This window comes from Salmo trutta, chromosome 15 (genome assembly GCF_901001165.1).
Source record: "Salmo trutta chromosome 15, fSalTru1.1, whole genome shotgun sequence".
Classification (NCBI taxonomy): domain Eukaryota; kingdom Metazoa; phylum Chordata; class Actinopteri; order Salmoniformes; family Salmonidae; genus Salmo; species Salmo trutta.
In genome coordinates, this window is record NC_042971.1 from 2,858,936 (window position 1) to 2,873,190 (window position 14,255).

The window sequence follows — 14,255 nt, forward strand, 5'->3', positions numbered from 1 at the left end:
GTTAGTTGGCCTGGTGCAGGAGCAGATAGGGTCAAAGTAGTGGAATGTGGGTAGTGGGTTTTAATGAGTGTAGGGTTAGTTGGCCTGGTGCAGGAGCAGATAGGGTCAAAGTAGTGGAATGGGGTAGTGGGTTTTAATGAGTGTAGGGTTAGTTGGCCTGGTGCAGGAGCAGATAGGGTCAAAGTAGTGGAATGGGGGTAGTGGGTTTTAATGAGTGTAGGGTTAGTTGGCCTGGTGCAGGAGCAGATAGGGTCAAAGTAGTGGAATAGGGTAGTGGGTTTTAATGAGTGTAGGGTTAGTTGGCCTGGTGCAGGAGCAGATAGGGTCAAAGTAGTGGAATGGGGGTAGTGGGGTTTTAATGAGTGTAGGGTTAGTTGGCCTGGTGCAGGAGCAGATAGGGTCAAAGTAGTGGAATGGGGTAGTGGGTTTTAATGAGTGTAGGGTTAGTTGGCCTGGTGCAGGAGCAGATAGGGTCAAAGTAGTGGAATGGGGTAGTGGGTTTTAATGAGTGTAGGGTTAGTTGGCCTGGTGCAGGAGCAGATAGGGTCAAAGTAGTGGAATGGGGGTAGTGGGTTTTAATGAGTGTAGGGTTAGTTGGCCTGGTGCAGGAGCAGATAGGGTCAAAGTAGTGGAATGGGGTAGTGGGTTTTAATGAGTGTAGGGTTAGTTGGCCTGGTGCAGGAGCAGATAGGGTCAAAGTAGTGGAATGGGGTAGTGGGTTTTAATGAGTGTAGGGTTAGTTGGTCTGGTGCAGGAGCAGATAGGGTCAAAGTAGTGGAATGGGGTAGTGGGTTTTAATGAGTGTAGGGTTAGTTGGCCTGGTGCAGGAGCAGATAGGGTCAAAGTAGTGGAATGGGGTAGTGGGTTTTAATGAGTGTAGGGTTAGTTGGCCTGGTGCAGGAGCAGATAGGGTCAAAGTAGTGGAATGGGGTAGTGGGTTTTAATGAGTGTAGGGTTAGTTGGCCTGGTGCAGGAGCAGATAGGGTCAAAGTAGTGGAATGGGGTAGTGGGTTTTAATGAGTGTAGGGTTAGTTGGCCTGGTGCAGGAGCAGATAGGGTCAAAGTAGTGGAATGGGGTAGTGGGTTTTAATGAGTGTAGGGTTAGTTGGCCTGGTGCAGGAGCAGATAGGGTCAAAGTAGTGGAATGGGGTAGTGGGTTTATAATGAGTGTAGGGTTAGTTGGCCTGGTGCAGGAGCAGATAGGGTCAAAGTAGTGGAATGGGGTAGTGGGTTTTAATGAGTGTAGGGTTAGTTGGCCTGGTGCAGGAGCAGATAGGGTCAAAGTAGTGGAATGGGGTAGTGGGTTTTAATGAGTGTAGGGTTAGTTGGCCTGGTGCAGGAGCAGATAGGGTCAAAGTAGTGGAATGGGGTAGTGGGTTTTAATGAGTGTAGGGTTAGTTGGCCTGGTGCAGGAGCAGATAGGGTCAAAGTAGTGGAATGGGGTAGTGGGTTATAATGAGTGTAGGGTTAGTTGGCCTGGTGCAGGAGCAGATAGGGTCAAAGTAGTGGAATGGGGGTAGTGGGTTTTAATGAGTGTAGGGTTAGTTGGCCTGGTGCAGGAGCAGATAGGGTCAAAGTAGTGGAATGGGGTAGTGGGTTTTAATGAGTGTAGGGTTAGTTGGCCTGGTGCAGGAGCAGATAGGGTCAAAGTAGTGGAATGGGGTAGTGGGTTTTAATGAGTGTAGGGTTAGTTGGCCTGGTGCAGGAGCAGATAGGGTCAAAGTAGTGGAATGGGGGTAGTGGGTTTTAATGAGTGTAGGGTTAGTTGGCCTGGTGCAGGAGCAGATAGGGTCAAAGTAGTGGAATGGGGTAGTGGGTTTTAATGAGTGTAGGGTTAGTTGGCCTGGTGCAGGAGCAGATAGGGTCAAAGTAGTGGAATGGGGTAGTGGGTTTTAATGAGTGTAGGGTTAGTTGGCCTGGTGCAGGAGCAGATAGGGTCAAAGTAGTGGAATGGGGTAGTGGGTTTTAATGAGTGTAGGGTTAGTTGGCCTGGTGCAGGAGCAGATAGGGTCAAAGTAGTGGAATGGGGTAGTGGGTTTTAATGAGTGTAGGGTTAGTTGGCCTGGTGCAGGAGCAGATAGGGTCAAAGTAGTGGAATGGGGTAGTGGGTTTTAATGAGTGTAGGGTTAGTTGGCCTGGTGCAGGAGCAGATAGGGTCAAAGTAGTGGAATGGGGGTAGTGGGTTTTAATGAGTGTAGGGTTAGTTGGCCTGGTGCAGGAGCAGATAGGGTCAAAGTAGTGGAATGGGGTAGTGGGTTTTAATGAGTGTAGGGTTAGTTGGCCTGGTGCAGGAGCAGATAGGGTCAAAGTAGTGGAATGGGGTAGTGGGTTTTAATGAGTGTAGGGTTAGTTGGCCTGGTGCAGGAGCAGATAGGGTCAAAGTAGTGGAATGGGGTAGTGGGTTTTAATGAGTGTAGGGTTAGTTGGCCTGGTGCAGGAGCAGATAGGGTCAAAGTAGTGGAATGGGGTAGTGGGTTTTAATGAGTGTAGGGTTAGTTGGCCTGGTGCAGGAGCAGATAGGGTCAAAGTAGTGGAATGGGGTAGTGGGTTTTAATTAATGAGTGTAGGGTTAGTTGGCCTGGTGCAGGAGCAGATAGGGTCAAAGTAGTGGAATGGGGGGTAGTGGGTTTTAATGAGTGTAGGGTTAGTTGGCCTGGTGCAGGAGCAGATAGGGTCAAAGTAGTGGAATGGGGTAGTGGGTTTTAATGAGTGTAGGGTTAGTTGGCCTGGTGCAGGAGCAGATAGGGTCAAAGTAGTGGAATGGGGGTAGTGGGTTATAATGACTGTAGGGTTAGTTAGAAGGGTGTTTTTTAGTATTATTATAATTTCCCTTTTCCCATTTTGTAATAGTTGAGAACAAGTCCTTATTTAACCAGGTGGCCAGTTGAGAACAAGTTCTCATTTACAACTGTGACCTGGCCAAGATAAAGCAAAGCAGTGTGACACAAACAACAACACAGAGTTACACATGGAATAAACAAACGTACAGTCAATAACACAATAGAAAAGTCTATATACAGTTGTGCAAATGAGGTAAGATAAAGGAGGTAAATTAATAAATAGGCCGTGGTGGCGAAATAATTACAATTTAGCAATTAAACACTGGAGTGATAGATGTGCAGAAGATGAATTTGCAAGTAGAGATACTATTAACTAACTGCTATCTCTCTGTCCCTCTCTCTCTCTCTCTGTCCCTCCCTCTCTCTCTCTCTGTCCCTCTCTCTGTCCCTCTCTCTCTCTCTCTCTCTCTCTCTATCTCTCTCTCTGTCCCTCTCTGTCCCTCTCTGTCCCTCTCTCTCTCTCTCTCTCTCTCTCTCTGTCCCTCTCTCTCTCTCTGTCCCAATCTCTCTCTCTGTCCCTCTCTCTCTCTCTCTCCTCTCTCTCTCTCTCTGTCCCTCTCTGTCTCTCTCTGTCCCTCTCTCTCTCTCTCTCTCTCTGTCCCTCTCTCTCTCTCTGTCCCTCTCTTATCTCTCTCTCTCTGTCCCTCTCTGTCCCTCTCTCTCTCTCTCTCTCTCTCTGTCCCTCTCTCTCTCTCTGTCCCTCTCTCTCTCTCTCTCTCTCTCTCTCTCTCTCTCTCTGTCCCTCTCTGTCTCTCTCTGTCCCCTCTCTCTCTCTCTCTCTGTCCCTCTCTCTCTCTCTGTCCCTCTCTTATCTCTCTCTCTCTCCCTCTCTCTCTCTCTGTCCCTCTCTCTCTCTCTCTGTCCCTCTCTCTCTCTGTCCCTCTCTCTCTCTCTCTCTCTCCATCCTCTCTCTCTCTCCCTGTCTCTCTCTCTCTCTGTGTGTCCCTCTCTGTCCCTCTCTCTCTCTGTGTGTCTCTCTCTCTCTCTCAACAGCGCTCTGCACAGGCAGCAGTGGAGGACAGTGATCAGATCTTTACTGAGCTGATCCGCTCCATTGAGAGAAGGAGCTCTGAGGTGAAGGAGCTGATCAGAGCCCAAGAGAAGGCTCAAGTGAGTGAAGCTGAAGGAGTCCTGGAGCAACTGAAGCAGGAGATAGCTGAGCTGAGGAAGAGAAGCACTGAGCTGGAGCAGCTCTCACACACAGAGGATCACATCCATTTCCTCCAGGTAACTAAACTGTCTTGTTACATGTGATATGAAATTAACTTCATGTGAAACTATTCATCTCAATCATTATGTTGTCCTGTCTGTCCCTCTCTCTCTCTCTGTCCCTCTCTCTCTCTGTCTCTCTCTCTCTGTCCCTCTCTCTCTCTCTGTCCCTCTCTCTCTCTCTGTCCCTCCTCTCTCTCTCTGTCCCTCTGTCTCTCTGTGTCCCTCTCTCTCTGTGTCCCTCTGTGTCCCCCTGTCCCTCTGTCTGTGTCCCCCTGTCCCTCTGTCTGTGTCCCCCTGTCCCTCTGTCTGTGTCCCCCTGTCCCTCTGTCTGTGTCCCCCCCTCTCTCTGTGTCCCTCTCTCTGGGTCTCTCTGTCCCTCTCTGTCCCTCTCTCTCTCCCTCTGTCCCTCTCTCTCTCTCTCTGTCTTTCTCTGTCTCTGTCTCTCTCTGTCTCTCTCTCTCTCTCTCTCTCTCCCTCTCTCTCTGTCTCTCTCTGTCTGTCTGTCTCTCTCTCTCTCTCTGTCCCTCTCTCTCTCTCTGTCTCTCTCTCTCTCCAGAGTTATCAGTGTCTCTCCAGTATCAGTGTATCTTCAGACTTACCCAGCATCGTTGTCCGTCCTCTTCAGTACTTTGGAGATGTGAGTAAGACTGTGTCTGAACTGAGAAAGAAACTAGAAGACTTCCTTAAAGGAGAATGGACCAAGATCTCCACTACAGGTGTGTTGAAAACAATCAGAACATCAACTTTAGACCATTGAAAGTTCCCTACTAGTCATATACATGTGGAATATGGTATGATGATAACATTCCCTCTCTCTGTCAATGTGTTTGTGTGTCTGTAGTGAATATAGTGGATGTTGTTCTGCCTCCAGAGCCCAAGACCAGAGAACAGTTGTTACAATGTGAGTCTCTTTATAGTGAAGTAACTAACAGTCTCTTTTTACTGCCACTCCTAACAATACCTCTAGAAATATATATAATATATAGCAGTAGTAGATCTAATCAAAGACTGGGTATCTATCTGACTCCTCATATTTCTCTGATTTGATCTCTGCTGTGCTCTAATCAAAGACAGGGTAGATACAGTATCTGACTTAACTTATTGTTCTGACTCCCCTCATTGGTCTCTGCTCTTCTCCCAGATTCCTGTCAGCTCACACTGGACCCAAACACAGCACACACACACCTCTCTCTGTCTGAAGGGAACAGAAAGGTGACCCGTACACGCCAAGTTCAACCATATCCTGGTCATCCAGACAGATTCACCAACCGGTACCAGGTTCTGTGTAGAGATGGTCTGACTGGGTGCTGTTACTGGGAGGTAGAGTGGAGTGGGAGAGAGGCTGTTATAGGAGTTACATATAAAGGAATCAGCAGGAGAGGAAGGGGTAAGGACTGTTGTCTTGGATACAATGACAAGTCCTGGAGTCTGGACTTCTCTGACAACAGTTATATTGCCAGGTATAATAATAATCTCACTATAGTAGACGTCCCCTCCTCCAGCTCCCACAGAGTAGGAGTGTATCTGGACTGGCCAGCCGGCACTCTGTCCTTCTATAGAGCCTCCTCTGACACACTGACCCACCTGATCACATTCACCTCCACATTCACTGAGCCCCTCTATCCAGGGTTTTGGGTTCATTATATTGGCTCTTCAGTGTCCCTGAAATAATAACTGGACACACACTGGACATATACACACACACACACACACGCACACACACACACACACACACACACACACACACACACACACACACACACACACACACACACACACACACACACACACACACTGGACACAGACAAACACACACTGGACACACACTGGACACACACACACACACACACACACACACACACTGGACACACACTGGACACACACACATTGGACACACACACACTGGACACAGACACACACACACACTGGACAAAGACACGAAAACACAAAGACACGAACACACACACACACTGGACACACACACACACTGGACACACACACACACTGGACACACACACACACACACACACACACACACACACACACTGGACAGACAGACACTGGACACACACACACACACACACACGCACACTGGACACACACACACACACACATTGGACACACACACACTGGACACAGACACACACTGGACACACAAACACACACACACACACTGGACACAGACACACACAAACACACACACTGGATACACACAATGGAAACAAATGAAAACAAAATGGACACACACTGGACACAAAATGGACACACACACACACACACACACACAAACCAGACATAAACTTGATATACACACACACTGGACACAAAATGGACACACACACTCAACACACACACACACACACACACACACTGAACACGTACACTGGACACACACACATTCTGGACACACATACACACACACAGTGGACACACACACACACACAGAACACACACACACTGGACACACACACACTGGACACACACACACTGGACACAAACTGGACACATACACACACACACACACACACACACACTGGATATACACACACTCTCAACACACACACTGAGCACGTACACTGGACACACACACACATATACACACACACACACACACACACACACGCACACTGGACACACACACACACACTGGACACACACACACACTGGACACAAACTGGACACACACATAAACACACACAGACACTGGACACACACACACACACACACACACTGGACACACACACACACTGAATACACACACACACTGGGCACATACTCACACACTGAAACACACACACACTGGACACACACACACTGGACACACACACACACACACACACACACTGGGCACATACACACACACAAACTGGACACACACAAACACACACTGAACACGTACACTGGACACACATTCTGGACACACATAAATACACTGGAAAAACACACACACACACACACCACACACAAACACACACACACACTGGATATACACACACTCAACACACAAACTGGACACAAAATAGACACACACACTCTCAACACACACACTGAGCACGTACACTGGACACACACACACACACATATACACATTCTGGACACACACACACACACACTGGACACAAACTGGACACACACATAAACACACACTGAACACACACACACTCAACACACACACACTGAACACAGACACTGGACACACACACACACACACACACACACACACACACACACACACACACACACACACACACACACACACACACTGGACAAACACACACACTGGACAAACACACACACTGGACACACACACACACACTGAACACACACACACACACACACTGAACACACACACACACACACTGGGCACATACTCACACACACACACACACACACACACACACACACACACACACACACACACACACACACTGGACACACACACACACACTGGACACACACACACACACTGGACACACACACACACTGGACACACACACACACTGGCACACACACACTCAACACACACACACTGGACACACACACACACTGAACACACACACACTGAACACACACACACACACACACTGGACACACACAGACACACACTGAACACACACACACACACACTGGGCACATACTCACACACTGGACACACACACACTGGACACACACACACACACACACACACACACACACACACACACTGGGCACATACTCACACACACACACACACACACACACTGGACACACACACACACAAACACACACACAGGACACACACACTGGACACACACACAAACACACACACAGGACACACACACTGGACACACACACACACACACTGGACACACACACACACACTGGACACACACACACACAGGACACACACACACACACACTGGACACACACACACACACACACTGGACACACACACACAAACACTGACACACTCACACACACACACACACTGAACACACACACACACACTGACACGCATAAACACTGACACACACACACACACTGGACACACACACACACACACTGGACACACACACACACACTGGGCACATACTCACACACTGGACACACACACACACTGGACACACACACACACTGGACACACACACACACACTGGACACACACACACACACAATGGGCACATACTCACACACTGAAACACACACACACACTGGACACACACACACACTGAAACACACACACACACTGAACACACACACACACACACTGGGCACATACTCACACACTGGACACACACACACTGGACACACACACACACACACACACACACTGGGCACATACTCACACACACACACACACACACACACTGGACACACACACAAACACACACACAGGACACACACACTGGACACACACACACACACACACTGGACACACACACACACACTGGACACACACACACACACACAGGACACACACACACACACACTGGACACACACACACACACACACACACTGGACACACACACACACACTGGACACACACACACAAACACTGACACACACACACACACACACTGAACACACACACACACACTGACACGCATAAACACTGACACACACACACACACTGGACACACACACACACACACTGGACACACACACACACTGGGCACATACTCACACACTGGACACACACACACACTGGACACACACACACACTGGACACACACACACACACTGGACACACACACACACACAATGGGCACATACTCACACACTGAAACACACACACACACTGGACACACACACACACTGAAACACACACACACACTGAAACACACACACACACTGGACACACACACACTGGACACACACACACACACTGAACACACACACACTGGGCACATACTCACACACACACACACACACACTGGACACACACACACACACACTGAAACACACACACACACACACACACACACTGAAACACACACACACACACACTCACTGGATACACACACACACTCACTGGACACACACACACACTGAAACACACACACACTCACTGGACACACACACACACACACACACACTGAACACACACTGAACACACACACACACTGGACACACACACACACAAACACTGACACACACACTGACACACATAAACACTGACACACATAAACACTGAACACACACACACACACGCTTGACCCACACACACTGACACTCACACACACACTGACACACACACACTCACACACACACTGACACACACACATAAACACTGACACACACACACAAACACTGACACACACACACACACACACTGACACACACACTGGACACACACACACACACTGAACACACACAATGGACAAACACACTCTGGACACTCACACATGACAGGCATGTAATATTTTCAGATCTTTTACCACTTTGCATGTTTTATGATATATTTTACTGTTTGTGTTTGCACCACAGGAGGTTGGTGGGACCTTATTTAGGGAGGACAGGCTTGTAATGGCTGGAGTGGAATAAGTGGAATGGTATCAAACACGTGGTTTCCATGTGTTCCATTTCATTCACTCTGTTCCAGACATTATTATGAGCCGTCCTCCCCTCAGCAGCCTCCTCTGGTATGTACTGTCCTGTATGTGAGAGAGATCCAACAAGGAATTACAATGTATGTATTACTTTTAATACCTGCAAATGACAAATAAACTACTGGAACTCCTTATGAATGTCTGCAGCCGACAAGAGGTGAAAATATTACCGGAATATTCTGCAAAATGTTGATGAAGACGTCATTCAATCCACCCAAAACAACATGCAGTCTTTCCACAAGACTCCCATGAAGTTATAGTGTGACGTTATGAGTCAACGTTAAAGTAACATTCTCACAACATACTGCACTTGTTTTATCCTGTTTTAGATGTATCCTCTGTTTAAACATTTAAACTCTTACAATAACACTGTTAAAATACCAATGTGATCATTTCTTGTCTTTTATGTTGGAAAAACAAATTGTACAATTATATGTGGACATACGCTCCATAGTTGTACAAGTATACATGGTTATATTGTACTTTTCATAATAAAACATACTTGAAACAAGAAAAAGCATGTTAATTGTGAAAACAATTTCGTTATTGATTTTTACATTGCTTCTTCCTGTCTCATGTTGACGTTTGTCATGAATCTTGACCAGGGGCCTGTTGCACAAAACTAGGATAAGGGATTAAGCCAGGATATCTTGGTGATCCTGGCTCAATTGATCCGTAATCCGGTTGCACTAAAGATGGATAGGGGGCAGGAGGATATGTTATGGTATAAATTACCATGGAGATTTATTCTGTGGAGCTAGCCTGCTCCAGACCAGGCTAAATTCCAGGATCTATTTAATCTCATCCCTAATGTCAGTCAGCAGTCACCACAAATGGAAACCAATAGTTATTTCACTGCTCACTATACATTGTTATCACATATAACTAGACCCACTGTCATTATGTAAACATTTGTGATCATTAATTTCAATGATTTTGGATAAAAAATAATTTTTAGATTATGTTGCTATCATTAGATAATTTACAGTTTCCCATAGACTATAAGGCTATATATAAAATGATAGAATATTAGGGCCACAGAGGGGAAAAAAACACAAGTAATAATATTGTAACCGGTTGTTTTAAAGGAGGACAGTTGTTAAAATGACAGATGTGGGGCATTTCGTGAAATTGTACTTCAGTATGGTTTCATAAACAAAGACATGCTGATGTGCCAGAATATTAAGTATCACATTGTCATAAGTATCAAAACTGTAAAAACAATATGTAGCTTTTCTGCAGAAAGAACCAGCCTCATAAATTTATGACTTTATCCTTTTTCTTCAGTGTGGCCCTAGTACTCTGTCATATAAACAAATACACATTCCATATGAATATAAAAACACAATGTGTAACATTATGTTCCTTTATTGAATAAGGACAAAACAAAGCAGGTAAACCATCAGCTCCTTTCGAAACTGAAGTCACAGTGACTACAAGATGGAAAGCACAGAATCCAAGCATATTATACAAAATGATACATACACATTCAAAGGTCTGTATATAACACACCCTGCATGTCTGCACACTAAAATAAATGCAGGACAAATCCATACACATCAACTGAACAGACAAATGAATGGATGCAGTAGCCTCCCTGCAGCCTTGTATTACACACAGTATACCGCACAAACATCATAAGAGGCCAAATTCGTAAAAAAACGAACCCAAAAAAACCCCAATTCCTCTGCCACCGCAGGACATATTTAACCAAAATTGAAAGCACACATACTAACTAAAATAATTCAACACATATTGGTCCCTCAGCAGCCGACCACTGTCGTCATCAGGGAAGATTGCCGGATTGTCCCAGTCCATGGCTGGTGGCACTCTGGGGGCCCTCTCCTTCCTCAGGCAGGCCACATTGTGGAGGACAGCACAAGCCACAGTAATATCACATGCCCTAACAGGGCTGACCCTTAATTTGTGAAGGCAGTGAAAGCGTGCCTTCAGGAGGCCAAAGGTCATTTCAACTCTGGCCCTGGTCCTGGCATGGGCATGGTTGTAGGCCTGCTGTGCTTCCTGGGGGTCTGTGAAAGGTGTCAGGAGAAAAGGCTGGCAGCCATACCCCCTGTCTCCCAGCAACACACCAGAGAATTCACCTGTCAACACAAAATCTCATCATTACTACCTCATAAACACAGTGATATTCTTGACACAGCCATGATGGTTATAAATAGGGGTTGTGTGGCTTACCTTGTGATAGGCACTGATAGATTTCAGAGGCCCGAAAGATTCTGGAGTCATGGACTGAGCCAGGCCATTTTGCCACAACATTGCTGATCACACAGTCAGCATTGCAGACCATCTGAAATCATAAGATGAGGAATATTACACCAATCAATGCACATCACTGGCAATGCAGAGTGTTCGTCAATGGACAATATCAAAAAGTTATGTTCACCTGAACATTAATGCTGTGAAAGGATTTCCTATTCACAAAATCGGCCTCATGGGCACCTGAGGGGGCTTTTATCCTTATGTGTGTGCAGTCCACTGCACCAATGACATTGGGGAAACCTGTCACACAAAGTAATGAGTATCCTACTACTACAGTTGTCCTGTAATTTGTAGATCCTCTTACCTGCAATCCTATAGAACTCCTCTTTGATGTCACAGAGTCTTCTGTGGCCAGGGAAGGAGATGAAGACATCTGCTAATGCTTTGATAGCCAGACACACACTCCTTATTGTGCGGCAAATTGTGGCCTTGTTCAGCTGTTCTGCATCCCCCACTGAGTACAGGAAGGCTCCACTAGAAAAAAAGCGCAAGGCCACACAAACCATTTGCTCCACACTCAGTGCATGGCTCCGTGCAGTGCGGTGCTTAATCCTGGGACCCAGTAGTCTGCATAGATACCTGATGCCATCTGCAGAAAACCTGTATCTTTCATATAGATGGTCATCAGGGAAGGCCAGTGGGTCCAACCGGTCCCTGAAGACCCTTTCTCGCCTGAAGGCTCTCCTCAGCACAAGTGCTTCTTCATCCACCACATCTCGCACGAATGGGCATGCCATTGTCAGAGCAGAAAGGAACACACAATTTTGGGCCTTCATATATGCTAGTGGCCACACCTGGTGCTGGGGGGGTGGGCAAAAGAGGGCGATGCCTTATAACGATGACTTGGTTGTACTGATTGCTGGGAAAATAAAAAAAAACTTAGAAAGATGCCACCGTCCTGTGTGCTCACAATAAGAGCTCATATGTCATGGCTCACTTGACTTTACGAGAATATACCTAATTTTTATTTTGAGCTGTGTCATCTTCTTGGAGCTGGGGGAGGAAAGAAAAATAATGATTAATACATTTGTGTTACAGTTAGCATACAGTGTACATTGAAGGCATATCTCACCTCCCTCTCAAGTTTTTTTATTTCAAGGTCCAGTTTCCTAATTGTCCTCTTTTTTATTTCGGACTCCAGTGCAAGATTTTCCATCTTTTTCTTCTTGTACTGAATGTCTATGTCTGCCAGTTCTATTTGGCGCCGGAGGTGGTTGCCATACAACTTTCTGATAGCTTGTGAGCTCTGTGAACACAATACAATTAGCGCAGCTGGAATTTGGCAGGATGTGGTGTCCTTTTATTAATACGCACTATGTTGCCAGGCTGGTTTTCCCACTGTATAGCATCTGGGTCCTGTAAAAGAAATTAGATTTTTTGATTTTGATGAGGACTCCTCACCATTGTAGAGTAAATAGTACTTTCACAGTCTTAACATGATACCTCATGCCTTCTGGAATCCAGAGAAATGGTCTCCTCCTCATCATCGTCTCCATCATGTGCTGTTGCTGCTGCACTGGGGCCTTCACCCTATCACATTTAATCGGATTCATATTGAAGCTAGTAGACAAGACATGCCAGGCCTACAGTATGCCTTTGATGGAGTACTCACTGGATCAGCATCGTCTGGTGCTTGTGCTGGTGGCTCTAACAGGAACACAGTGCTGCCAGACACTGCAAGGCAATAGGTAAACCAAAGTCAGACAGTCCAAATTGATTCAATATGAATGTGGTTGTATCCCATGTAGAGATGGAAGGACATACCTTGAATGAAGCGGGTGGCATCTTGGGAGGAACCTATGCTCGTGTCTTTCCCCCCAGGGATCCCCTCTAAGACGGGCCTGCCTTTATTTAGCTCCAAGGCCATGTCCTCTGCTGGGGTAAGGTCAGCCTTTGGTGACCCACCACCCGTGCCTTGTCTGTGGGTATTCTTTTTCACTGCTAAAACAGTACAGACAATGTGTGAGCAGGCACCTTCTGGGTACAATATATGCTTGTGCTTTGTTAAATATTAGTCAGGGACCATACCATTCTGCAGAATGTTCTTGTATTTGATTTTGACCTGCTGCCATGTCCGTTTTGGCCCGTTCATGTTTAATCTACACACACACACACACACACACACACACACACACACACACACATTTAATGGAGTCACACTGCAAAAAATTACTTGGTATTTTTGTCTTGTTTTCAGTAAAAATATCAAAAAATCTATCATAGCTTTATACAGTGTGATGGAGTTACTTTACACAATTTCACTCATATCTGCAGTGCATTTCAATTAAAAATTTAACCGTTTCATAATTACAGTACAACTGCATTTTTGGAGA

The 14,255-nt window shown here is 46.2% G+C and overlaps 2 protein-coding genes across 2 annotated transcripts in view; both read left to right on the forward strand.

Moving 5' to 3' along the window:
- The window catches only part of LOC115149648 (tripartite motif-containing protein 16-like), a 1,197,515-nt gene that overhangs the window by 999,359 nt on the left and 183,901 nt on the right, over positions 1 to 14,255 (forward strand). The gene's annotated exons all lie outside the window — the stretch shown is intronic.
- On the forward strand, positions 3,840 to 12,951 carry LOC115149577 (tripartite motif-containing protein 16-like; the record flags this gene model as incomplete). The annotated part of the gene is made up of 4 exons (XM_029692531.1): positions 3,840 to 4,067; positions 4,609 to 4,728; positions 5,202 to 5,710; positions 12,930 to 12,951. Coding segments are annotated over 4 exons (879 nt in total), but the record flags the coding sequence as incomplete, so codon positions are not given.